This window comes from Salarias fasciatus, chromosome 7, assembly GCF_902148845.1.
Source record: "Salarias fasciatus chromosome 7, fSalaFa1.1, whole genome shotgun sequence".
NCBI lineage: Eukaryota > Metazoa > Chordata > Actinopteri > Blenniiformes > Blenniidae > Salarias > Salarias fasciatus.
The window spans coordinates 22108413-22136403 of NC_043751.1; the positions used below are offsets into that span (position 1 = coordinate 22108413).

Genomic DNA, 27991 nt, shown 5'->3' on the forward strand with positions numbered 1-27991 from the left:
CCCCCCCCCCCCCCCCCCCCCCAACCCCGAGACGCAAAAACAATAGATATTTATTTTCCTTCTGGTTTCATGTGGGGTCCCAGACGGAGACGGGTTTATGGAGCTGTGCTGTGATGCCATCAGCCTGGTGACGATGCCCTGCGCCGCGCCGCCCCTTTAGTCCGCAGCATGCTACAGCATGCCAAGCTCTCTTTCTATAGTTTCACTCTCTTCCTTCTTTCTTTCTTTCCTTCTTTCTTTCTTCCTTCCTTTCTTTATGTTTTTGGGAATTACTCTGTTTTGTTTTTCAGTTGTGTGGAGAAAAATAATGAAAGTGTTTGAAAGAAACAAAGTCTCAACTCGAGTTGTGTTTTCATACTTCAGCACATGCATGTCTGTGTGTGTGTGTGTGTGTGTGTGTGTGTGTGTGTGTGTGTGTGTGTGTGTGTGTGTGTGTGTGTGTGTGTGTGTGTGTGTGTGTGTGTGTGTGTGTGTGTGTGTGTGTGAGAGAGAGAGAGTGCGCGCGTATGTGTGTGTTGCAGCATGAGTATCCCTCCTGATGCAGAGGGAGTGGTACAGTTCAGAGGGAGGGGGATGTGGTTACTATGGCAACCGGACTGAATTTTCCTCCGTCAGTGGAGGGGCGTGGTCTGCGTCTGTGTGGGCGGGGCTGGACTACATAGACCAATGTCTGGAGATGGGAAGAGAGAGGGAGTAATGAAGAAAAACAAATGTCAGGACATGTAGTGTTAGGTACACTTGAGCTTAAATACTTTTTAAAGGAATTCTGTTGAGCGTATCCAATTCTTTACCGTATTTTGTGAGTTTTAAATATTTTAGCAGTACAGCACTCAGAAGACTCGTTCTGCTACTTCAGGTCGTCAAATGGATATTTGGCGCCCTCTCCTGGACAAAGATGTGCATTACAACAAGTGTGTGGAAAGAGATCTCCTTTCCCAGTACTTATTTTTCATTTAGTGTGGAAATAACCAATTTTAAATGCTTACCATGCTGTATATAAGTGGTAAAAAATATTTTCTTGCACTTATATAAGGATTTATTTTTAAGTCTACAATTCTATTCACTCATTATACCATATTCACATTTTTGTAACCATCGATCAGGTTCACTAGTTTAATTGAGAATATTGATGATTCCAATTCATTTGTAATACAAGTTATTGTTTAAATTGAATTTCATGGTTTATTTATCTGAGGAATGTTTTGCTTTTAGATATTTACAACTAATGTAAGTTGAATTATAAACAACCATCAAGCAGTTAAAAAGTAACTAAAACTCTAAGCCGTAGTACTTCATTTTAAGAACAGCTCTTTTAGTGTACCTGTAACTGTAACAAGGAACATCTGCACCTGAATGCTCACGATCAGGGCGTTTTTCCACCTGGTTTACTTGCTTTAATGTCCTGGGTGCAAAATAACAAAGGCTTGCAGTCATTTCACTGCTGAAAATGATGTAGTTACCCTGCAGTGCCATTACTCGATGCTGTTTTTATAACATAAAGACACCCACAAATGCACCAAGAGACCAGTATAACATTCAAACTTCTTTTTTCATAGGTTTGGCCCACTCGGTATAAATAATGTGAGTCCATCTACTAAAACCCTACTGGTTGGGGGATCACAAAAAAAATATGTGCAATAGGAGCTCCAGTATCGTCTCCTTTCAGAGGTCGTTAAGGTCACCAACTTTGCCCTCCGGTGAGGAAAATTACTCAAAAGAGCAGGAAAAGGGACGAGAAACACTTCATCAAGACAGAAACCTGCAAAATATCTGTATATTCTGAAATAAAAGAAATGTAGATTAATGTATGTAGTGTGTATGATATGACATTGTAATTATACACATATGAAATAACAAATATTTTAATCTGGACTACAGGGCTGCTGAAATAATGAAATTTCCCTCCTGTGACATGAGTGTTTGTGTGGCCTATGTAATAGGATTTTTCTCTGATTGTATAGCATTTTATTTCATGTGAATTTATCTCCCCAGAAAATGATTTTCTGAAATAAGATTTAATTTATGTGTACAAAAAAAAGTTGTAAAAAATCCTCTTAAAAGTATACGTACCCTTTGCTGATATTTACTTACTGTATCTTGAATATCTGTAATTCTTGACTTGCACTCTGGAAATTAGTCTCCTTTTAAAACCTAAAAATATATCACGCCATTGAAGTTGTAAATAATCATTAGTCCAAAGTAATGAAAACAACAACTTTCATAAGGATAACGCAGTGGTTAAAGTGCGGATTGAGCGTGTGTCTGGCACTTTAAATACTTCAAAACTGAGCTGAGAAATGTATGAACGCACGAGAAAGAGATGTGGGACAGAAGAGCGGCGGAAATCTGTCCGGAGCCAATCGGAGAGCAGAAAGTTATGACTGACAGGTCTCTCAGCCAATCAGAGCCGAGTATCCACCGAGTGGGCTCGTCCTGCTGCTGGAGTTAAGATAATGTTCTACACAGCTGTATTTTTTTTCCTCGTTTTCCAGACTAGCGGCACAATGCCGCGTCCAGCCTACAGGAACAGTCTGCCCCGAAGTCTCTCATGGACCCTGAACAAACCCTCCGCTGTCATCGCGGAAACGTCTTTCCGCGGCCGCTGTTGATGAGGTAACGTCTCAGGGAAAAAGGAACGGCGTGATGTTATTTCCAGCAGCTCGCGAGCTTCACGAGTTCAGTTTTTTAAAACTTTAAACAAGTTGTGCCAAAACCATGAGGAGGACGGCGGCGCCGCAGAAGGAACTCCCGGGGAAGCGCTTGTTGCGGGACAGACCGGCGGGGCGGCTCCGGGCGGAAAGCCTCTCGCTGTGATTGAGCGTCTCCTTGAATGGGGCGCAGTGTTTTGATCCTCCCTGTGTTTCTTGCACTGTTCGTGCGCCGTCAGGGGGTCTGCGGGTCCGACCGGCGGAGGGGGGCTCGGTGGAGGAGCGCTCCGAGCTCACAGCGCCGACCGGAGCGCTTCTGGCTGCACGCGCGGCGGCTTTTATTATTGGCCTGTTGCACGTGAATCCGCCGGAGCAGCAGCAAAGAAAGAGACTGTTAGAAAACAGATGGTCAAGTGAAAGTTGACAGACATTCGGATCGACAGAGTGGCCGGGGTCTGCGTAATTACGCACGCACGCGCTCCTGCTCGATGCAAAAGTTGGCGCAGAAACTGCAAAAAGTTCTGTGCGCTTTAACCGTGTGTGCCGGCGGATGCGCGAGGATGGTGGAGAGCCGGAGCTGTGTCCAGAGGGAGGGGGTGTACCGCTGGTTCTCCGCCCTCACCTCGGCCCAGAGAGCGGAGTTCCTGTGCGGCCTGCTGGACCTCTGCGTCCCCATCGAGCTGCGCTTCCTCGGCTCCTGCCTGGAGGACTTGGCCCGCAAGGACTACCACTCTCTGCGGGATGCGGAGATCAAAGCCAACAACCCCGCCGACCTGTCGGGCCTCACCAACATCACGGACGAGGTGGTGCGCAGCAAGCTGCTGGTGTCGCTCGCTCTGCTCGGGTCGGACAACCGGGAAGCCGCGGGGGTCCTGTACCGGACCCTGACCCACATCGACACGGTGATCAATAACTACGGCCTGGCTCTCAACGACGGCAGGACCGAGGAGCAGTTCCTGCTGCTGTTCACCATGGCCTCCAACCACCCGGCCTTCAGCTTCCACCAGAAACAGGTGCTGAGGCAGCAGCTCGGCCAGATCCAAGACATCCTGCAGGTGAGAGAGAGAGAGAGAGAGAGAGAGAGAGAGAGAGAGAGAGAGAGAGAGAGAGAGGGAGAGAGAGAGGAAGAGAGAGAGAGAGGAAGAGGAAGAGAGAGAGAGAGAGAGAGAAGGGGGCATCTGATGCAGTTTTCTTTATTTCTAATGGATTTCTTTATTAAAAGTCCTGCTAGAGTAAAAACAGTCACAAAAGTTTATTTTAGAGTTAGTAGTTTTTTCTAATTTGAATGACCTGTTTCCTCACATTTTTTTGATGATGCTAGCTTTAGTGATAATTTGTGAACTGCAGGACATCTCACCTCATGGAGGTAGAGAGGGATCATAAGTTCAAGTCCGGGTTTGAGGGTCCTTTTCTAGACCGTGCATTTTAGTACAATTCATAATACTAAGTTATGAGTGTCTGATTTTGTTCGTCCAGACTGACTGCCTTTTATTTTTAGTAGGAATTGGCTCCAGCATCCCCAATAAAGCGGTATAGAATTTGATCCAACAAAAATTATATTTTGTTTCTTTATATTTGATCAGTCGCTCCACATATATTGGATTTCAGCTTCACACATGTATAACAACAAATATAGTGACGTGTGAAAGTTGGTCCGAGAGACAGATTCAGAGTCTGTGAGAGAAGATGTGAACATGCGGCATAATCTCACAGGATCCTCTGCAAACTTGTAGTTATTCCCGTCTCCGCCTGTCCATCACAGGTGTGAGGGCTCAGTCTGCTCAGAGCAGAAAAGAAAGTGTCATTTAGCAGATGAAAGCCGCATATTCACATGTTGGCATTTCACTAAATTACAGGTGAGACGCCGTCAATGACAGACTGCCTGTGAACGCCTCAAATCTCAGTCGAGCGTTACTCACTAAAAAAGACAGTTATGTGTTTGTAGGTGAAACCTCCAAGTGGACCTTAAGATGTTCAGATGAGATTGTATACATGCTCTTCTTAGACAAATCAATTCTGACTTTAGAACCTTCAGCAAAGGACAGGCCTTGGGTTCATTTCTGTCATAGTGTGAGTTAATAGAGTGGTCATCTCTCAGTCAGAGGGTTGCAGGTTTGATTCCGCATCTGCCCATGCCTTCGAGTCGAAGTGTCCTCGAGCAAGACGCTGACCACAATCGCCTCTCAATAGATGGATTGAGCACCTTGTATGGCAGCTGCCTCCACTGGTGTGTGAAAGTGACCAACACTGTAAAGCGCTTTGGGGGGCTGCTCAAGCAGAGGAAGAGTGATATATAAGTGAAATTCATTCACTAGTTTTACCATTGGCTGGAATCCGCAGACGTCCAGCTGAGTCGTGTTCAAAATGTCTGTAAAGTAAATAGATTTGCACATGAAAAATGTGCAAGGACTCTGGATTTGACATGAGTTGCAGAGATTGTCACATCAGGTAGCCATATTTGCACACTTTAGCCTCACACTGAGCGTGATTGTTGTTCCAGGCGAGCAGCAGCAGCAGCGGAGGGGGAGGAGGAGGAGGAGGAGGAGGAGGAGAGGTTCAAACAGCAGGGCCCGGCAGCGACCGAGCTGCCGTCTGTTACGCTCAGCCACATCCCCTCTATCACCATCAGACTGTGTCCTTGCCTCTGGCCTCATTATCCCCTGCCAACTTCTCCCTGCCTGATGGCAGCGCCACCTACCTGCCACTGACAGCCTGCCAGCCCTGTCACGCACACTGCACCTGCTGGCACAAGGTAAAGAGCAACTGCTGCTGCTTATTTACATCTAACCCGACACATACCGGGGGCGGCGTGTGTTGTGAGGCTGGCACCGATCACAAAACCTGAACCCTACACCAACGGGAAAGCTTGTGCCTGATAACTGGAGGTGGAGCTGGGATAGCCTGGTATTCTGCTCCGCTCACACTCTGGCGGTGCTTGACTTGTTCTGCCCACCAACCAATTCAAACTGTTGATCAAAGGATGCAAAAAGAGTGATGATATTGCTGATGGGTATTCCAGGCAGGTCGTCGGTCAGTAGGGTGGAAGGCAGTGGGTTGATGGGTTAGTTGGAAATGGGTAGGTAGGCTGGTCAGTATGTCCATGAATGAGTGTGTGTTGGTTGGAAGGTGAATGTTGTCAGTCAGTAGAATGGTAGTTATGTAAAGCCGGTGTTTGAGAATACAGACAGCTAGATGGGTTGGTCAGTAGACCGATGAGCAGATAGGTGGGTAGGAATGTAGATAGCTTGAAAGATCGGATGAGAAGGCATAGAGGGATCATAGTAGTGGGAATGAGACGAGGGGATTTCCTGATGATGGCGGGAGCTGAGCGGATCATCAGTCCTCCGTCGCTGTCACATGCAGGATCATCTTGCAGAGATCTGAGCAGCTGAATTAGAAAGAAACCCACGGAATGAAGCGAGACAGGAAAGTGAGCGTTTTCATCAGCGACAGTCGCTGTGTTGTTGCTTTGTTCATAGACACGCGGGATTGTGTTCGCGGAGATGCATGCAGGCACAGTGTTTTAAACATGTGTGAGCAGTGAAGGGAAAGTACCCGGCTCAGAGAGGAGCGCTTGTATTTAGTGTTTTGTTGCCCTTGGCTCCTGCTTAGTGCAGGTCAGCACATTTCTCTATGCTGAAATCAACCCTCTGTGGCGTGTGTGTGTGTGTGTGTGCGAGTGAGTGTGTGTGTGTGTGTGTCTCCAGTGAATCCCCAGGAAGTTATAAATGCTCTCTCTCTCCCTCTCTTTCTCTCTTCTCTCTGGCTGTCCCTTCCTGAAGCGACTGACAGGCCTTCATTGTAAACCACGGCACTCACATACATTATCTACAGTAGCACAGCTTTCAGCTGAGATTGCTGTCACCATCTGAGGATACATGTGACACACCGGCTGAAGGCTGTTTCTTGTGCTGTGGCACATGTTAAGTCAGCCAAAGAGCCGAAACAGGCTGGAAGTAATGAACACCTTCACCAGTATTGTAGAAAATGCTAAAATTAGTTCTCGATTGTTTTGACTTTGTCTCTCAATGTGGATGATTTATTACTTACATCCAGCTGTGTGGTTGTAGTGTTGGTATGACACATTAGCTGAGCTGTCAGCACCATGTGAGACTAATGACTGATTCATCAAGTTCCGATGAATTTGCGTCAGCCAGTGGGAGGAAGATGCTCTATAATGTGTTTATGTGGATGAACTAATGATGACAAGATAAAGTGGTAATAAAACAGTTCAGATGCTATCACCTACATGCAAACAGCTCTAAATGGAAACTGACATTAATCTAATGTTAATGTCAGCTATATTTCTGTTCTCATGCTGTCAACAGTTAAGTGCTTTTGTACAGAACAAGACGTTAAAAAGAAAGAAACCATTGAGACCAAAGAAACTCTGAACAAGCGCATGAAAATTGAAGAGATGTTATTAATTTGATGATAGTAATTATTAACAAAAATGCTACAGTGGTCTTGCATTAGTGCATCACTTTATTGCTTCTTCACTAACCACTTCTTGCACTCTTATCCGTTAAAATTTCCTACAATGAATTGTAGGAAACATGGACGTAATGTCTTTCCTTTATTGGCACCAATCTGCAGCATACTGTGTTGGGATGGTTCTGATTGCGCAGGAAAAAAAAACCCCAAATCAATAAAAACTTTGAAATCAGTGTAATTTGTCCGATTAAGGAAACAATGAAAGTGTGAAGAAGTGACACCGCCTCCAAAGAAAAAAAAAAAAACCTGAATCGCAAGCTAAATAAAGCGACTGGTGATACAAGGTGAACACTGGATTTAAACCCACTTTAAATGCTTTCTGAAAAAGCACTTAGTGCTTAGCGAGTGTTCTTGAGCAGACTTTTTGAATTGAACCAGTTTTGCAGATACACTCCAATGCAGCACGGCTTTACCTTTGAACAAGTTTCTTATTTAGAGCAACATATTTCGACAGTAGCCCAGAATGGTCCAACCGCACACAAGCTATATGATGGGCTGTCTTAGCCGAGTTTGGCCCAGGCCGTGCAGCGAGCTCGTATTTGACTCTCTGCCTGTTCGTTTGCCAAAGTGTTGTTGGGCAAGTCACCAGCATCGCAGCTGTTGTTATTGGTGTTTAAGAGTGTCTCAGTGTGCACAGATCATTGCTCCGAGACTGCTGTAAAAAAAAAGCTCTATAAACAATTTATTTTTACTATTTCATGGTCGTAAGACCACTGTAGGTTCTCTTGACACGTTTTGAACGAAAGCGTTGTGGTAGTACTAGTAATGTTACAGGAGGCCAGTTCCATCTGTAGAAAACTGCAACGTCATTCCCAAACACCACTAAAAGTCATATAAACTGCAAATTTAATAGCGCAGTGTAAAGTGAAGGAAATATTTATCTTCATTTTGTGTGGAATATAACACATAAACATCAGTTGGAAAGCTGAAATGAGCCTGTAGGTGACTGGCCGGCTGGTTCGTGTGCAGTGGACGGACTTCAGTGCCACTCCAGTCGACGTTTTTCACTGGAGTTGCACAAGCTTCTTTAACACAAAGCAGCTGGATGCCTGCTGACTCCAGAGGGAAAATAGTCGTTTCTTCAGAAGGATCCAGCAACGTCTCGGTGGTGTAAACAGCACATACAATACAGTGGCCACATGTGTTGGGGCCTGCGCAAGCCTGCATAATCGCCTCATTATATGAGCACTTTATGTGTCTATAAAAACAAAACCAGTGTCGGAATTAAAACCAGAGTTTAGCTCCGTTTTCTCTGGGAGGAGGGCGACGCTGCTGTCGGCTCACAGTCTGGTTTCTGTAGTTTTCAGACTTTTCTTTGACAGTTTTGCCCACGTGTTTTTCACTTTTCTGGAACGTGTCTCAGTTTTATTTCCACCCTGCTTGTTTATTCTGTCTCTTCCCTTCGTAACATTCTCCGCTGATTCATGCCGTCGTCACAGTTTGCTGTTTGTTGAGGCTCGTACCTGCAGTCCAACAGTCAGAGTCTCCCTCCAAACACACACACACACACACACAGACACACACACACACACAGTTGGCCGGCTGGCCGAGAATCGTGCGGATGTGGCAGTCGTAATTGTTTTCAGATCTGCTGCCTGTCTGATTTCGAGCCATAGTACATATTGAGTTTTCCCTCTGAGGAGAGACTAAAGCAGCTCGCTCATCATTTCAGTTTTATGCTCTAACTTTTACATTGATTAATCATCATTTTTAAGGTTTTTTTTTTTTTTCCAGACAAACTGAATCGAACCTTCTCTGCAAGCAAGCAGTGTATCCCAGAACATAGTCCCTTCAGTATAGTGTCTACTGTTATGTTCTCAGGTTGTTTTGTTGTTTCTGTTGCTGTCATCAGACCGCTGGGAACTGGGATAGTTCATCAAAAAATCTTAAAGATAATGGCTCAGAAAACAGTCATAATCTCGCAGAATAAAGAGCTTAAATTGCGTTAAACTGGCCTAAGCATGGATAACTAGCCCTGGTGCAGGTTGATTGTCAAATGCTCAGGTTGGATTTGTTTGTGCTCCAGTGGAATCATTATATGTCTTTAAATGTAATTTTAACACACAGCCACATTTTCTTGATTAACATTCTGTCTGGCTGACATGCTCATTTGTACCTGAATGAAACACAAGTATTTCTGGTGCCAGCTCGTGAGAGTAACTAACATTTGTCAGACACACACATCCGATACTTGCTGTTTTGTAAAGATCCCGTTTCGTATTTTCCATGTTCGCATGGAATCACCAGCCGAGCAACAAGGCCGCCTCCGGCTGTGCAGCTTTATTACTGATGTGCTGAGACAGAGACAAACAAGATCATCATTACTCAAAAGAATTTACAGTGGTGGTTTTATAGATTTAATTTTTATTTATTTTCCACTGCTTTTTTCTGACTTATTCACTCAATTTTTACAGTTTTAGCAAGAGTGTTGGACAAAACTCAACACTGAGACCAGACTGGAGGAATCACATAAAGTTGGTTATAACAAGCAGACTTGGCAACTGTGTTTAAAACCTGTGGTGTTTAATGTAAATTATCAAAGAAATGACATTTTCCAGCTTTGCAGCTCTGCAAACTAAAAAAAGAATCTAATGAAAAACAGAAAACATATAGCTTATGTTGCAAATCCCTCCAGTGTGCAGTGAGGATCAGCAGTGACATGAGGCCAAACATCAGAGCTCCAGATGTCTGGAGGGAAACTGATAGAGGTCACTTCTTGTTATAAATGATCTTATGTGCTGTCTCACTGTTTGTTGTAAAGCTCTGGTGCAGTAAAGGCTCTAAAATTGAGCATAATGTGGAGACAGTCGGCTATACAGCTGATCCAAGAGCTTTAACAAGACTGCAGTAATCTGAAGTTTAACCACCTTCTCTGTGATCTTATCAACATTTTGCTTGGTGTTTGCTGCTTTAGCAGTGTTCTCATCTGTTGTATTGAATAGCATTACTAACATTTCAGCTGCTGTGATATTGCTTTAGGTTTGTTTCATGGCTGTTTACTTCATATCTCAAACAGTGATCACTTCCTGTCCCGGGGTCTGGGACCCCCTTGTGTGAGGCTTTGGCTGCTCTTTGGTTTTTAAGTTATATTATTAAACACTTAAAAAAAAATCATTCTTAGACCCTTTATCTATTTCATAATCCAGAAGAAACCTGGGAAACTTCCCAGTGTTGCAATGTTTGCATTTTAAAGTTAGCTCAGTCATCTGGTTTCCTGCTTTACAACCATGTAAAGAGCATCAAGATTCAAAACAGGATTTTCACTCTTTCTGTGTTTTTTGGGTTCGGGAGTTCAGAAAAGGATGTAAAGACTTCTGCAGCTCTGCTGCTTCCAACAAAAACAAAGTGCTGGACACAGTGGATTTCTTACACAGCAACAACCGAGCTGTCGCACACTTACTGTAGCTCAGTGGGTCCCGGAGCCCGGGAACCGTCTCCTCTTTTTGGCCTCTGTGGACTAAATTAGATTAGCACATGTTTAAGTAAACCATAAAAAGATCGTTTCGACAGTCCAGGGCAGACCGGAGGAAAATCATTATGTTTTGAAGAGAGCAGCGCAGCTCGCAGCCTCTCTCATTTTATTTTCTGAGAGGCTGTTAGCTGGGATGGGCTCCAGAGGGACGAGATCGGAAACTGCTCCAATAAATCACGATCACTCCAGACCCAGACTGGATGCAACTCTTGTCTGACTGCTACAGCTAGAACTTTAATTAGAAGACATTTTTAACCCTCTCTCAGTGCTGTGTATCGATATCTGCCAGTGTGGAGAGGCTCAGACGTGCACATTCCTGAGGCGCTGGTGGCCTAGAGGTCAGAGACTTTGGATCTGAGGTTAAACTAACAGGTTGGCAGTGTGGCCTCCTGAGCGAGACCCTCGCCCCCCACCACTCCATGCGTGTGTGGTTAAAGTCGCCTCCGGATAGGATCGCTTCAATGTGGAGGAGTGATGTTCCAGAGAGGGATCAGTCAGTGTACTATAGCGTAATATGTAGTCTATACATTGTCATGTACAGCATTTCTGCTCCAGTGTTTGATTCAACTGTGAGTTGTGGGTTTTAATCCTCCAGTGCTAAAACTTTAGTGATTGTGAAGTGTTCCCATCAGCGTGAATGTGAGCGTGTGTGTGTGTGGAGGGGGTTTTAAACTTTACTGTGGTGTGATGTTCACAACAACAGCGAGCAGCACAATGTGAGCTGGACTTTTTCCACAAACTGAAATCTGGAGGTAACGTTTTATGGTCGTCTCAGCTTGAGAGATTTTCTGATTTGTGTTGGCGGCTGACAGTTTGCGGAGCAGGATTACCACTTTACAATGCCCTGCCTTCTAACCTCAGCCCAGGAATAACAACCCCAGAGAACAAATCCACTGTAATCAAATAAACTGTTGTTTTACCCTTTTCCAACAAACCAACCTTTTTCTTTTTTTTTTTTTTTTTCCATTTGAAGACTGCAGAACAAATTACCAACTTATACAGTTATTTTGGCCAACATATTATCAAACCTGTTCCAAAGCAAAGAGCCGTGGCATTCTTTCTCTGGATTGTTTTCTTCAGTTTTAGCCTCCTAACTCGATGGTTCCTCAAGGTTTTATCATCTTTCTTGTAGCTTATCTACTGAGAACAGCTGGAACAACTTTAATTTGAGCCAAGAGAGTCAATTCAAAGCTCAAGTGCTTCAGAAAAATAACCAAACAGAAGCAAACTAACTACATCACAGTGCTCCATTGACTTTCAGAGTTTGTCTCAATCAGATCAACACATTTGGAAATGATTTTGAGATTAAAGTGAACATTTAGAAAGATACTGAGACAAAGCATAAAGTGTGAAGGAAAACCAATAATATCAGGAACATCTCTTTAAATAGTAACTGAAATTGGAAAAAGTTGAAGAATAGAAAAGCAAAATGATTCATCGTCAAAATAATTTTGCAGTGAAATAGTTGTAAGGTAGAAAATGCTAAATTGAATAAATGAATTTTTGCTTTACTGTCATCTTGAACAGAACATTTTCAAGCGGGTTTTTAGGCGACATCCTGCTTTATCCAGGTCGGCGTCGCACTGAGCTGGAAGCTCATTAGAAACCCTGGACAGCTCTAAAACTATCCATCACAGAACAAAGACAAAAGAAAACACACGAGGACACTTAGACGACAGGAAGTTGAACTTCCCACAGAAAACATAGTCCTGAAGTTCTGAACAAGTTTTTTTTTTTTTGTTTTGTTTTGCATTTTTGTGTTCTTTCGCTTATTTTGAAGCCTGTTCCAGTTGGCGGGGGAGCAGCGGTTCGTCCAGCAGCTCCACTTTAAATGCACGTTTGGACGTCGTCTCTCGATCCCGTCGATTTCTCCTCACGCTGCTATAAATAAGAGCCTGCTCAGAGTCGATGGGCCTCATCAAACACTGGCTTCCTCTCATCTGATTCGGCCTCGCTCCTCACTTTGTTTTAGCCTGGAGCCAGCCTCAGAGACAGCGGCGCTCAGTTTGGTCGACACAGTCCCGAGCAGCACAGTTATGTCTTGAAAGTCGCCACTGAAAAGTGGGACTATTCCCAGGTTTCAAGGCTTTTCGTGGTTCAGCCCCACACAACCCAAAGTTTAGTTTAGTAGTTTAGAAGATTGACGGGTCTTTTATTCTGATCTTTGAAAAATATGAATGAAAAACTTCCCATGTTCCGAGTTGGAAGTTTTACATTAAGCAACATTTAATATAGTTCACATGTTTCCACACTGAAAATTTAAACGTTTCCAGCTTTAAACATTTCCTTCAGCTTGTATTCTGTGAGATCTTGATAAGTCTGAGGATCTGAGATCAACTAAATGTGTTGTAAGATTAAAATGTTCCTCTGTAGCTTGACTGTTATTTAAAATAAGTATTCAACAGGGCTGCACAATATATCACATAGTCATCATAAAATTTAACTGCAATAACCTACATTTCCAGGCTCTGTGCATCCATGCAAAACGACTATATTCAAAATATGAAATAAAATAATGATTCACTGATTAATTGACAACCCTAATTATTTCACACGTCGCCTCAGAAGGAAAATATAAAAGAAATATGATGGTATTCCTACATATCAAAAATCACATTATTCGCACATGCTCGACTACGTTGTCACAGATCACATTTTCCTGATATCTTGTAGCCTTGTAGAAACATTTTTTCATAATTTGAATTTAGGTATCTTCTAGGATTTTGATAATAAACCAACATTTTAATTACAGTTTATTCAGTTCAATTGTTTTATTGTTTTATCAAATTTAATCAACTGTCTGACTTTTGCTGTTTTTTTTGTCTTCTATTTTGCCGTTTGAGAGATTTTTTTAAAAACAATTTCACTCAGTTCTATTGATCATTCTTAAAGGTGTAATACAACATTTTGATTTCCGGGTGGATCACCTAAATAATTGGTGGGTCTGTTTGTCAATCATTCTGACGAGCTGCTTTCGTAAGGCGGTTCTCCGTGCTTGCGCCCAATCAGCTTCTCCCTTTTGCGCATGCGCATTCAGAGTGTTTATGTAGCCGGTGACCTTCTGAGCTCGTACTTACCGATGGCGAGTCTGACATAATGAAACTGTAGCTGTTTCGGAAAAAAAAGCTTTATTTATGAGCGAGGCGGATCGCAGAAACTGTACAGAGCCGTGCACGCCGGAGAAGAGGAGATCGCGCTCGTACACTTCCGCGTTTTCTGGGAGAAGCAGGAGAGCCGGGCGGATGGTCTGGCGCATGCGCATTGTTCAAAAAGTGAGTAACAGACGTGGGGCTTCGTCTTTTCGAGAAAATGTTGTATTATACCTTTAAAATATGCCTTCCAGTGGTCTTTAAATGAAGCTCGAGGAACTAAGTGGAATTTTCTGCATCATTGTCATGAAGGTTGCCTGCTCTCACTTCACGCTGCTGTAAAATAACTGTCTCACATTCCTGGCATTGCAAATGATTCCTACCTGAACCTGAGGGCAAACATTAACCTGTACTTCACGTCCCTTTACCTCTGACTTTTGCTTTGTGGTCTTGACTTTCAACCTCTGACCTCTGCCCTCCAGAGCCAGACCAGAGAGGCCAGCCCAGCCTTGGGACAAGGAGACCAGGCCATCCCTCAGGAGCTCGCTTCTCCTCACCCAGACCTGCGCCCCCCTCCTCCGCCGCCCCCTCCCCTCCCTCCCGCTCACCTGTCTCCACCCCTGAGTCAGAGCCACGACGCCGCGGCCGCCAAGAGCCACCAGGGCAAAGCGGCTAAAGGTGAGCGGCCATGTTTCTGTACAGCCTCCACACGGCGGTCGGTGGGACGGAGACGCCCTGTCTGACCAACTGCATGCGTGTATTTATATCGAGTGTATGTGTGGCTTCACCCCCACCATCCATCTGCATGGAGCGTGTGTATGTCATGCTATACACTCAGTTAATCCCCGTCAAACAAGATCTGACATGCTGGCACATCTGAAGATTACAGCTAAAGCTTCAAGAATGCTGCCCTCAGGCCTAGGTGTGTATGTGTGTGTTTGTGTGCCTGTGTGTGTAATCGCCTCCAAACTTAGAAATTGTACAATTTTCCTCAAAGAAATCTAAAATGAACGACCCTCTTTGTTAAAGATTTCATTTGGATTTCTTTGCGTTATTGGCATCATCATGTTTTAATGGTTTGTCTCTATTTCCAAAGCTAAACTGACTTCCCGACTCCAGAATACCATGCCCCACTTGAAAATCATAAAACCTTCTGTGGCACAGCCAGCCCACAATCTGATCAGATTATGAAACAAAAATGAATTTCCCCGAAACCTTTTTTTTCTTCCCAGAAATAGAATAATTCACTATGGACACATGGGTTATTGATAATAACATGATAGTGAAATATGTTTGCACACATTTCACACAAAATCATGCTGTTCATCTCACTTGGTACATTAATGTGAGTCTAAAGTGGTGAAATACATCAAGTCTACAACTTCAGGAGTTTTATTGAAGTCTGTTCCCCACTCAGAAGAAAGCTGTAGTTTAAGGTCACTGGGTGGCTCAGCTACCACTGGGAAAACAACTTCAAGAAAGAACATTTTAGAACTTTAGAACTTCTATTAGGAAGTAACTTGTATTCTGGTACATGTTATACATCTTTCTGTATGATAGCAGAAAGCTGCTGCAGCGCCACAGAATAAACTCCGTTATTACTGTTGACAGTTCACTGACTGAGCTCGAACAATGTCGCCAAAAGGAAAAATCTTTTAAAATTTATAGTAAACATGATAAAAAGTGTGCAGCAGGAAACAGAAACTGAGTATCAGAAAGAGTTTAGAGTGTGTAAACGGCTGCAGAAAAAGATAAACTGTTACAGTGATGAAGAAAACAAAGAAAGCAAAACTGTGACGGCCTGAGCCGAGGAACAAATCCACAGCAGCCGACTGAAGAAGCGGCTACATTTCTGCTGGGAAAAATAAGTGAAACTCATGCACCAGCGGGACTTATACTCTGATGCGTAAAAAAATGAGGTAATACGTGTTGTTTGTCATTTTCACACTTTGCACGGTCACCCGGCCACATTGGGCCTTCCGGTGGATTGTTTCTGTTTTGCAGGCCATAAGTTTGAGACGGTGTTGAGTCGAATCAGTGGTTCTGAGAACCCTTGGTTTATTATTTTTTGGCAGAAAGCTGATGAATACACAGTTGTGATTAACAGAGATGAGTTGTTTTGAGGTTTTATTCACTACCAGAATGAGGAACTTTTTAAATGTGACTCCAGTCTGAAGTGACAGAGGCAGGGAAGTCAGTTTACACTTTGTTTGTTGACTCCCACACGGTCTGAGGAAGAGGCCTGACTCGTCACTGTGACTAACATGTGTGGGTGTAGCTCAGGAGTTCACAGCGTCTAGAATTCAGTAGTAAAAAAAAAAAAAAACCGGCAACTTCAGGCATCGTAGCCAAGCTGACAGCAGAGTTTAGTCCTCCCAGCCAGGAAATATATGAACTTAACTCTCGGTTTTACCAAAAGCCAAAATGATCAGTGAGGATATCTTCCATTATCAGCTTTCCATAATCAATCACCCAGAGGCCAGCTGCTTTGTCGGGGTGTGGAGAGCGCCATCTAAGCCGGGATGAAGCTCTCCATGCCGGGCTGTTATTGTCTTGGCTGCTTGCCTCTGTCTGTAACACAATGCTGAGCTATCTCACTACCTCATGGTCACACCGCATAGCTGTCACCAGCGTCACACACACACACACTGACGTCGTGAGTGTGAGGTTTCTACAGCTTCTCGTGCAGTCTCCAGCCAGGTGTGTACAGACTTTTCTACATATGATCAGACAGATTACACCAAGCTTCCAATATTTAGTTTTACAACAAGTTGTTTTTTTCTTTTTTAGCATGCCGAATCCCAGGCTTTAAAATGGTAAAAGACAAATGAAGTGAGCCGTGATAATCTGTGCTGTCTCTTCAGGAGATAACCGAAACTCTTACCAGCAGCACGCTGTGCATACGGCTGGATTTAATTTGTGTGTATGTGTGTGTGTGTGGAGCGGTTGATTAGTGTGAATGGCAGGCAGTGTGTTTAGACTTTCCACAGCCGCTGCAGAGCAACGTGTGTCTGCTTTATCCGTCCCTCTATTCATCCCCCGCTGCCTGCCCCTGCACGCCTGACGTGGTTTCGCAGACTTGCAAAAGTCTAAAATGTCAGAAACACACACACACACCTGTTTAACATTTCACCTTAAAATCCCCAAATATGATGGAGCAGCTCCAACCTGCCTCTCCACCTGAGGCATGCATCCACACACAGAAGCAGACGTGTGCGCGCACAATCAAAAATGTTCCCATTCACACCGACGTGGACAGTAACACGCCTGCTAGTGCAAACAGGTTGAACTGAACCACAGTGGTAAAAGTGAACGCACCTCGAGATATTTGGAAATGCCAAAGTATGTTTTGTTTCGTTTTTTTTCTATTTTTAGGTGTGTGTCTTCCTCCATTTCTTTTTTTCGTCCTCTCAGCTCATGGGTTTATGAGTTATCTTTTCGGAATGCAGTGGTGTTCTTCTGGTAATCCTTTTGTAACAGTGTGCACGTATTATTGTAGTGTTGATGTTATAGGTTTACTGAAGACAAGAAGAAGCAACAAAGAGTAGGATTTTTTCCCTTGAACTAGAGAGACCGAGTTTTTAATTAATGCCTGTGAGTGGATGTTTTATTCAGCTGCTCCCTTTATATAAATGTAGCCACAGGAAGTCATTGCAGCTTGTCCTGGAGAATAGTTTTCACAACAGATGGACCAGAACCAGGGTTCCACACCCTCTATGCACTCGCCACAAATACTAGCAGCCGTATAATTCCTCACTTTAACCACACCCACCGTCATGTTGAGTCCTGTCAGACCCTCTTCTGGACGTTTTGGGAGAAACTTGCTCCACTTTCCAGTGGTACGCCCCCAGTTTGATTGAGCTGTAATGCAGTTTTCCTACCGGGACGCGAGAAATGTGCTTCACCTTCCCAGTTACTCATGAAAGCACCAGGAGTTTCAGAAGCAGGAGGGGAGTTTGGTTTAGTGTCAGGCCTGATGGATGATGGATTAAAAATCAAAAGGTCTCATGAGGTAACTGCTGGCCTCGGCCGTTTCAAACAGATAACTTTTAAGCCGCCCGACGGGACAGAAAGCAGAAATTGAGAGGGTTGAATCCAGATGGGAAGTAACATTCTTTATGAGTTGCACAGCAGGCGCAGATGGGAAGTTAGGGCTCGTATACATACGCAAAGCCACGGCCAAGGTTTCTGCCTCATCTGCTGGGCGACGAGTGTGCAGGAGCCAGGGAGTCATTACATGTCAAGGAGTTTCAAATGGTCCACAGGACCAAAGCCAAGAGATGAATCATCCTGAATGAATGAGTAAACTTATTTAGGTCTGACAGATTAGCTGGGATCTTTGCTATCTGAACGTCTAACCACATCGAGAGGCTCAGTGAAGTGACAGGAAAGGGCTTGCAGGTGATGATGAGGTGTTTGCAGTTTGAAATAGTGGAAAATGTTTCCCACAGCCTGAGATTGCACTCTGCAGCTCAAGTTTTGATAGAATGCTCAGTTTAGGGTCAAAGGAATTAGAAAATGTTCATATTTTAACAGTGACAATCATAGAATTTTAGCTTGTTATGACCTGATGTATTACTGCGTTACTGTAACAGAAACTTGCTGTATCATAATTTATTGTTGCAGTTCTGAACTTATGTGATGCTATGTAGTTTAAGAAGTATAATAAAAGTTCTTTAATAAATTACAGTTCAAGCAGACATGGGGTGGCATTCATTGTATTATTCGAAGACACTTAGACCCATAGACATGGTGAGATGGGGAGATCGAACCGCCAACCTCAGGACTGGAAGATGACCCCTGACAGCAACATGAGAAAGGAGAAAAATCATTACATGAGTTAAATAAACCATGAAAACAAGCCATGTTAGGAAACGTAACAACAGAAAATGGTTAAAGAAACAAAACTGTGTTTTATTGAATTTTTGTGCATCACTTTTAATTTGTGGTCAACATTTCAGCTGCACATAAATCCCTAAAAAATGTAACAAGTAGACATAATAAAAAGTTGCTACTTGGTTTTATACTCATTTCTGGAACAAGGGCTCGTCTGAGTTTTCAGTTTCTCATTATAGTTTGGTTTCCCACCATTATACTGCTGTGAATAAAGTCTGCTCCGCTACAGCTATTCAGTACAAACAGCCTCTGAATTCTGAAGTGATTGAACATGAAGAACTGAGGTTTATCAGCACTTTGGTTCTACTTTTAAATCTCAGACAAAAACTCCAAATAAAAGCCCAAATCCTGGAGAATTCTGGATTCAGATTAGATTCCTCGTGACTTTTTAGGGAAGTAATGTGACAGATGGCAGATATGGGCTCAAAATTTGTCAAAGGAGAATCTGAGTCAAAATTAATTAAATGAAAGACGATTTGTTTGTGTTTTGATAAGAAATGCAGAAATTTAAGTTGTGATCACTGGCTGAAGCCTGTGGAAGTAGTATGCAGTAAAACTCTCAGCCCTGTAGCTACACCGACCTCCGACCTTTCCAAAGGCAGAGTCACACCGCGGCCTTTCAGACGGCCTCACCTGTAGCTCCTGACTCCGTTCCCGCTGGATTTACTGCTTTATGAGCGTAAGCCAAGCGGAGATTCCTCGAGGCCATTTAAACTTATCATCTGGGAGTGAGTGATGTGTCAAAGCAGCTGTCTCAAATATGTGACATGCGGTTAATCATCTGCGAAATGATCTGCGCCTCTTTCAGCGGTGATTGAGAGGGTGGTGCTGCGAGGAGCCACACACAAGTCCGAGGACAACAGTGAATACATGTTTGAGGTGAGACTGTCCAGTATAAACCGAAATCCTAACACTGAGCTTTATCAAACTTTGTCTTCCTTGCATTTTTTTTTTAAATCTGACCCTCTCTCCTGCTTTTTTAATGTGAATTTCTTTTCCTCCTCCAGGTGAGCCGGTCCGATGGTTTCATGGTATCGGTTGTCAGAAGCCAACAGGAGGTGGCAGAGCTGATGTCTCAGGTGAGACTATTTAACTCCTCTAGGTGAAGACTGACTGATAAACACTGTCTAACCATACGCTTCATTAGGTCCAGCCTCATAGAACCAAGTGGTTCATTGTCTTAAGTCCTTATGATGCTGATTCCTCAGAGAATTTGGTCCTGATCCTGCAGATTTGTCGACTGTTCACCCACGATGTGGATGTTCCAGTAAATGACATCCTAAAGGTGCTCTGCTGCTTGAGATCTTGTGATTGGAGGCAGTCGGAGTACAGTATCAGGTTTTAGAGCGATACTTCCTAGTGTGTGGAGGTATCCATCATGAGTTGTGGTCGTTAGCAGCAATGTTCAAATAGACTGTGGAGTTCACACAGTGCTCATTTGATATTAACAGGCCCAAAAAGTGTGCCGAAAATACCCCCCCACCCCCACCAGCAGAAGCAGCCTCAAGTGTTGACACAGGCCATGATGAATCTGTTTTTTATGGGGAAAAAACCCCATTCAGGACTGTGCTTTACAACACGAAGCATCCCCAATAAATAAAATACTTCTGAACCAAAACATTCTTTAACTTGCCCAAAAACTTACTGTTAATGTTAGAAAAAAAAAAACAAAACCCTCCAAAATCTGTTAATGATTGTAGCACATCGTGCATATTCTTACAGCACCAATATTGAATTTTATTTTGATTTTAGTGTCAGCCTTGGATATGATGTTGAGAAATTTATGATAAATTGTTCAGGCCAAATGTCTGACACAAAGTTTCAGCAGCATTTCTTCTCGGGACTGTGTGTGTCTGTGATCATTGGGCAGCCATGATCCCGTCACGGTTCACCACTTTTTTCTTCCTTCAACCAGTTTTGATACTGATTAGCGCAAACTGGAAACGACCCAGTCGTCTCGCCACCACAGTTCTGTCCTTGTTAAAGTCACAGCTCTTCAGTATTTCCCCCCCCCCTTTTTTTTTTTTTTTTTTTCCTTCTTTGGCTGGTACATCTCACTCACTAACAGGTGCAGTGATGAAGAGACAGCACGATTCGCTTTACCTGTCAGTAGTTCTGATGTTATGACTGAATGGTGTGTATCTCAGTGATTTGTCACAACGTGCACAGTGTGGTTCATGTTTGTCCTCATGCTGAATGTTTCTCTCTCAGCTGTCTCAGGCGTTTCCAGATGAAGGACTGGAGAAGTTCCTCCCTCCGTCCGTAGAGCTGGACCCAAGGTCAGCCTCATCACCACTTCTATGGATATAAATGAAATAAATACAATGATCTGCTGTTGGTTTACATTTTAGTTTAGTTCTGAAGTTAAAACTAAAGTATATAACTAATGAAATGAAATCGGACTTGTGGAAAGTTACCAGCTATGACAGACCACCCTTCAAGTTAGCAGCATTTCTTACCGTACAAAACACAAAACAAAGAACATCAGCAGATAAATAATGAACAATGTTAACATCTGAATAAACTATGTGGCTCCTCTGTGGTTGTCCCAGAAGAGAAAGAAAGAAAGAATGTTATTTGTCCTTTTACGTATAAATACGGAGGAGTATTAGTGCAACATTGATTTATTCAGAAGAAAACTGAATTAAAATAGATGTTTTGATAGAGGCGACCATTTCTGCCTGGTAGATTGAAGTCATGCTATTATTGTCAGTTTGAGGAGATGTTAGGTTTAAATGCTCAGTCATGTGAAGCCAAAAGAGCTACAGTCTATTTTTTAACGGAAATGTGACATTTTCTGCGCCAGAGTCATTATTATATAAAATTGCTGATACACATGTGCAACTCAGTCCCGAGATAGGATAAGAAGAAGATTGTCTTTGTGCCTCTGTGGCCACCAGGTGTAAAATAATTAATGCTGTCAGATGATTGCATTTTATTTACACACATTTTGTGCATTAATCACAATGATCAATGAGTTTTCTTTCATGTTTTTTCCCAACAAAAAGAGAAAAGAAGTCTGTTCTGTGGAAAATGGAGAAGTTACATGCTCAATGCATGGAAAGTTATTTATTTCCGTTTGTCGTGACGATTCTAAATGTGTGATATATTGTGCGGCCTCGTCTTATCACAGTATCTCTTTCTCGCCGTGCACAAATCTCCTTCGTGTTGTCACATTTGTTTTAGAGTCTTTTCATTCGATATCAGAGCATCTCGTGCTGTATTTATCAAACCCCCCCCTCCCCTCCCCCTCGCAGATGCCTCACCGCCCTGCCCTGCCATGTCCTCAAGCACCACAGCGTCCAGCTGTTCTTCACCTCCACCAGGCCTCTCCCTCCCTCCTCCCCCTGCTCTCCCCCGTCCTCCACCCTGCCGCCACCTCCGCCGCCGCCGCCCTCCTTTCAGTCCACGCACGTCGCCCCCACCTGCCCGTTCACCTCCGGCTCCAGTAAGTTCGGTCGTGTGTGGAGCTTTTTATGTGCGGGGAAACAGGAGACAACATGTTGCGGCAATCAACAGATGGGTTTAAGAGAGTGAGGCAGCATAGTTCATAAAAGCAGTCAGGGTTTATAGAGGGCAGCGGGGGTATAAAAACAGGACACATCTATTCTTAGATGCGGAGGAAGAAGCTGCCAAGGAGGGATGGGCAAGGACAGGAGGGGATGAAGGCTTTCATAGCAGGCGTTGAGGAGAGTGAGACAATAAAAAGGACCTTCCTGCCGCTCGGAGTCCTGGTTGGTTGTAGTGAGGAGGTGAGACCGCGGCCTGGATTTTCAGTCTGTGCTTCCGAGGTGTCGGAGGGAGCGGACGCATCTATTTTAGTCCGGTGTGGGAATTCAGCGTGGCATGTTTGTGTTGGGAAGCCTAGAGTGTGGTGACCTCGTGTGTGTGCATGTGTGTTTGTGTGCGAGCTCGATCCAGGACTGTGACTTCATCCCAGAGTGTATTTATAGCCACCAGGGTTTTGTGTTTCTATGTGTGCTTTTATCATGCGGGTTTCAGATTCACCTCAACATCCTGGCACATATGAACTCACAGCGAGGGGCGAGGGGCCGTGCTTCCTGCAGAAACTGCAGTATAGGGCTAATATAGCGTCTACTGGACACACCACTGCATACGCACACGTTTTCAGTGACAATACTTAGTTTTTTGGCACTTCAGAAAAGTTTTCAAGTAAAGGTAAATTATTATTATAACACACTCATGGATGCACATATGACTACAGTACAATTTGCCAGGGTTATTAGGTTTATGCTTGTTTATAACAAATACAAACGGTGGCTGATAAACAAGGAAATGACCGGGATGCAGAGATGATGATGGTGTTTTTTCTTTCCCCTCTCACAGATAACGGCTGCATGGTGCAGTACAGAGGACCCAACAGGTGAGACTCTTGCTATTGAAACGCAGTGCAGGAACTCAGATAATCCTCCAAATCTGTTCAGTTCAATTCAGACAAGTAAAATGTTGTCTGGAAGTGAGTGTATTGACGGAGGTAAATAAGGTATCTATCTATAAATATAATATATTTGCTGTCTGTTAGATCTCATGCATCAGTGCGATATGTAAGTGAGAGGAACTTTGTCAGGTGTAGAGATGAAAAACATCTGTGTTGCAGTAATTGAAGATAGTGCATTGAAGTACCAGTCCTAGTTTGTTTGTTTTTTTTTCATGTAAATTTGTATGTCTATCTGTAGTTTAGTAGTGTAGTAGCAGATCCCTGCTGGTAAAGTGTTGCCCTCTCAAACTGCTGTGGTGACGCTGCCGCCCTCTCTCTGGCGTTAGGGTGGTGTACCGAGTGGCCAGCGTCCAGCCCGTCGTCAGCACCCACGGCTCCGTGCTGACCCGCTCCACTCCTCACCTCTCCTCCATCCCCCCGCCTCTGCCCCCCGCCGTCCCTCCCCCGCAGCACTCCCCTCAGCTGTCCTCCCTCCCTCCCCCCATGACGGCCCTGCCAACGCGAGGCCCCGCTCCCGGCGGGGGCGACACCTCCTCCTCGTCCTCGTCCTCCTCCTCCTCCTCCCAGTCACATCCTCAACACGGTCCGCCACACTCCTTCTCCCAGCACCTCCTCCACCCTCAGTCCCGGTCCCAGGCCCACCCGCCGCCGCCGTCGCCCCAGTCCCAGCCCGGCGCCCCGGAGCAGAACGGCATCCTGGACTGGCTCCGCCGGCTGCGGCTGCACAAGTACTACCCCGTCTTCAAGCAGCTCACCATGGAGGAGGTGAAACAGCACGGCTCGTTTTCCATTAGTTATTCACAGCATCAGTTTCCCACAATTAGAACTACAGCTAGTCGCATTTCTTCAAAGTCACCTTATAACAAGCAAGATTTCAGGAAGATATGAAGACTTTTTTTAAGTCTTGTTTCAGAAAATCAAGCCGATTTTCACTGCTTCCGCGTTCACTTCTCACCTAATGTGTGACTTTTTTACATGCAGGAAAACATCCAATATGTTAATTTTTCACCAGAAAAAGCCACCTGAGGACATTCACAGAAATAAAAACAAAACAGCAACTTCTTTCAGCTTTTTCTCTGCAGAAAAAATGGAAAAAAAAACCCCAAATGGTTACCTAATTCCAAAACCATATTAATAATTGTTTTTATGGGAGAAAATTTATTATCATGCATAAAAAAACTGATATTGTTTTTAGGAGTATTTTAAAGCTCCCCAAAACATTTTCGTTATAATGTGAATACAACATAAAACCAAAATATTTATTGTGTTTTCAAGCATCAGAAGATGCATTTCACCATTTTTATTGCCAAAACACATCTGTTACTACAAAAACATTTTTTAATGAGTCTTTATACAGCATTGTTAAACTTGAAAATCAAGAAATGAGGCTTCTTGCAAAATATGAAAGGTTCTGACTGTTTTTCTCTCTGTCTTGTAGTTTCTAGCCCTCACAGAAGAAGACCTAAACAAGTACGACCTGACCCAAGGAGCCAAGAAGAAACTGAAGACCCAGTTAGAGCTGCAGAAGTCTGCAGAGTAAGATACACAAAACACATTTTTCTGGCTCATTGTTTGTTCTGAAGCAACCCCTTTCTTAAAACAAAAGGCTAAGAAGCCGTGTTTTACCACAACATCTGGAGGAAATCAGAGCACAATTTGGTCAGAGTCACATAGAAACCCCTCTTTGAAAAAAAAACCTCTTGTGTCCTCTTGTGTACACTCTCAAATATAAACAGATGAGTCTGGTGCTGCAGTTCAATGGGGACACGAAGCTAAAGAGGTCATCTTGTGATAGTTATTGAATTGACAAAAAAAAACACTTTCTGGGTGTAAAAACATGGATTTAAGTGTATTTGACCTGCAGCATGTCAGTCTGATGATTCGCCCCATGAACAACTGACAGATACGCTGATCAACAGCTGATTTCCACAGAAACTATCCTGCAGCAACAGTCGGCGCAGCGTCAATGGTTAACCAGCCGAAGGTGGGCTGCAGAGATAAGATGTACTTAAACCCCAGAAACTCGTGCAGAAGCACAAAAACACGGCTCCTGGAGGAAATGCGTCCGCATGTCCTGCTTGTCTTTATTACACAATCAACAGTGAACAGTGATGTGAACATGCCAACGAACGCCGCTTATCTCCGATTGTGGTTTTGCTCCATGTATCTGCATGTTTCCAGGTGTGTGTGTGTGTGTGTGTGTGAGTGTGAGTGTTCCTGCAGTGGTGTTCTGATGGGACAGGTGTGTTTAGATACAGGCGTCACGTCAGGATTGTGTTGAGTGGTCAGTGTCTCACCCTAGTGGCCAATAGAAACCATCAGCTCTTGCTGGACGCTTCACACCAGGGGTGTCGAGCTTTTAAATGTACACTTTAAAGTTTCTCTTTGTTGTGCCAAAGAACATACTTGATCAAAATGTCTTTGTTTTCACAGAATCATAATTACACCAATTCGTACTGCAGCTAGTTTTACATTTATAAATACATTCATGGAGCAAAATTGCTTTTTATCTCTAAGCTCATGACGCTTCCGGCTTTCCTGGTTTTGTGTTTCCAGCCGAGAGATGAAGATGGAGAAGTGGTCCTGCGGGAGTATTGCCCGGGTGACGCCTTCCAGTCACATGGGACCGTCCTCTCACCCCTCCGCCTCCGGTAACTCGGCCTCATTAGTTCAAAACCCTGAGCTGACTTTGAGTAACGCAGCTCCCATCTACACATGAGGCTGGAGGTCTGAAACAGCTTTAAATACGCATTCAAACAAATGCAGCGTATTTTAGCAGAGGGATAAATCGGGGTTTGGTAGAATTGTGCACAATTGGCAAGAACAGCTAATAAAAGTGACGATTAATCACAATAATTAATGTGACTTCATTCATGTGATAACTTGTTCATTTATTGGCAAAATGTTACATGAATCCTCTAAAAAAATATATGATGTTATAAGCAATTGACTATTTCTAGGCCCATTTTAATGTAATTAATGTGACTAGCATTTGTAGGGTGTTGCGTTAGTTGTTGTGTGATTGTGGGACTGGTGTTCCAGCAGAGCTCCGAGTGGAGGTGGACGCCGCGTCGCACCACCACCCGGTCTGCACGGACAGCAGCTCGTCCTCGGGTTACTCCAGCTCCTCCTGCTCGCCGCGCACTCCGCACTGCTGCGACTCCGCCTTCGACAGGACCAGAGAGATTCACAGACGTAAGATTTCAGATAAACCACAACTAGACGCTAAAAGAGTTCAGCTTCTGTGCTTCTTATTGTAATTCTTGATTTATTATCTTATTCTTAATTCATTTGAAATTATTAGTATAATATATTAATTTATTTTACAGTCAGTTTTTCATGCCTGATCCTTTCTTGTGTTTGTGTCTCAGGAGTGTCGGGTTCAGACGCAGCAGGCGGTCCGGAGAAGGACCGGTCCGGTCTCTTCATTCTGAACTCCAGCTGCCCGTCAGGCTCCGGCCGGCCCACGGCCCAGGTCCTGCCTGTCCAGACCGACCCGGCCCCCCCTCTCCCCCCCTCCTGCTCCTCCTCCCACCCCCCCTTCGGCCTCCCGCCGCCCTCCTACCACCCTCAGACGCTTCTGTCCCCGATCTCCAACCCGGCGCGTATCCTGACGTCGCCCCGTAAGCCCAGGCCGCCCCCGCTGTGCACGGAGGACAGGACTAAGCCGCTGGTGTCGGGGCTCCCTGCGGCCGGAGCGGGGTTCAGCTCGGGGCTGGGGGTCGGGGTCGGGGTCGGGGTCGGGGTGAGGCTGGAGAACCTGTTCTCGGGCCACGGCGTGGAGGTGTCCCCGGGGCCCCCGGAGCCCGGGGCGTGCCGCGGCCTGCCGGGCGGCAGCATGAGCCTGATGGTGGAGACCAGCTCGGCTCTGACCTCCACCTCCAACAGCCTCCACCACGTCTCCCACCCGCCCCTCCACTTCCACCTGTCCTCCTCCTCGTCCCCGTCTCCGTCTGGATGCTACGCCTACCCCCCCGCCTCCTCCTCGTCCTCCTCCTCCTACTCCTCCTTCTCCTCCTCCTGCTCCTCCTCGAAGGCCGCGGTCCCCGGCCCCGCCTACTACCCGCCCCAGCCCACCTCCAGCCCGTCTCCCGGACCCCCGTCCGGCTCCTCGTTGGACCAGAGCTCCACCCACGTCTCCTCCATGTGTGTCTGCAGCTCCTGCGGTTGCCGTGGGAACTGCGGCGCCTACGGAGCGTTTCCCGGCTACGCGGCGGCGGGCTACCTGCAGCCGTTCTCGGCCGGGCCGTCCCTCTTCACGCTGGGGCCCCTGCTCCACCTCAGCCCCCTCATCACCTCCACCAGCTCCGCCGCCGCCGCCGCCGGGGCGGCGCCCTTCTCCTACCCCATGATGGTGCCGCCGCCGCAGCCGCTCTACCGCCACAGCCCCGCGCCCCACGACCAGCAGCAGGGCTTCGCTTTCTACCAGCCGCACGGCGTCATGGGAAACGGAGCCCAGAAACGCGGCGGAGGAAACCTGTCGTGTTACAACTGCGGCGGAAACGGACACCGAGCGGAGGACTGCAAGCAGCCGCCCATGGACTCCTCTCAGCAAGGTGGGGAAGACAGACCGCCACGTTCAGTCCCACATAATAACAATAACACATGTTTAACAGCTGTCGTCTCTCTGCGGCGCTTCTCAGGGACGTTCCGGCTGAAGTACACGCCCCACGCTGACAGTAAGGACTCTGCAGACTGAACCAGACCTGAACGCACACAGCTGGAGCCAGCGAGACGAGACGGAGACGAGGTGACGAGAGCCACCGGCAGTCTGTTCAGAACCCGTTCATCCTCGCATCGTCTCAGGAAGCTGAGAGGAGTGGTGACTCCTCCCTCCTCCTCACATGAGCGCGACGTTTATAAAGTTCCTGGAGGCTCATCAGAGAAAACTACAGAAGATTCAAACAAAATGTTGATAAAATCCTCAGATATG

At 45.1% G+C, this 27991-nt stretch overlaps 1 protein-coding gene across 2 annotated transcripts; it reads left to right on the forward strand.

Annotated features, from left to right (window-relative positions):
- Positions 1 to 2561: 2561 nt before the first annotated feature.
- zcchc14 (zinc finger, CCHC domain containing 14) lies at positions 2562 to 27980 on the forward strand. Of its 2 annotated transcripts, none has more exons than XM_030097299.1 (13): positions 2562 to 3703; positions 14186 to 14381; positions 19408 to 19478; positions 19607 to 19678; positions 20811 to 20878; positions 21857 to 22047; positions 22947 to 22983; positions 23385 to 23823; positions 24497 to 24594; positions 25615 to 25709; positions 26101 to 26253; positions 26430 to 27614; positions 27702 to 27980. In XM_030097299.1, the coding sequence occupies exons 1-13, from the start codon at positions 3137 to 3139 to the stop codon at positions 27755 to 27757; spliced, it is 3228 nt and encodes a 1075-aa protein (XP_029953159.1). In that variant the 5' UTR covers positions 2562 to 3136; the 3' UTR covers positions 27758 to 27980. The 2 variants fall into 2 exon arrangements, with proteins under 2 accessions (XP_029953159.1, XP_029953160.1); XM_030097300.1 differs by having other exon boundaries at positions 26104 to 26253.
- Positions 27981 to 27991: the final 11 nt, after the last annotated feature.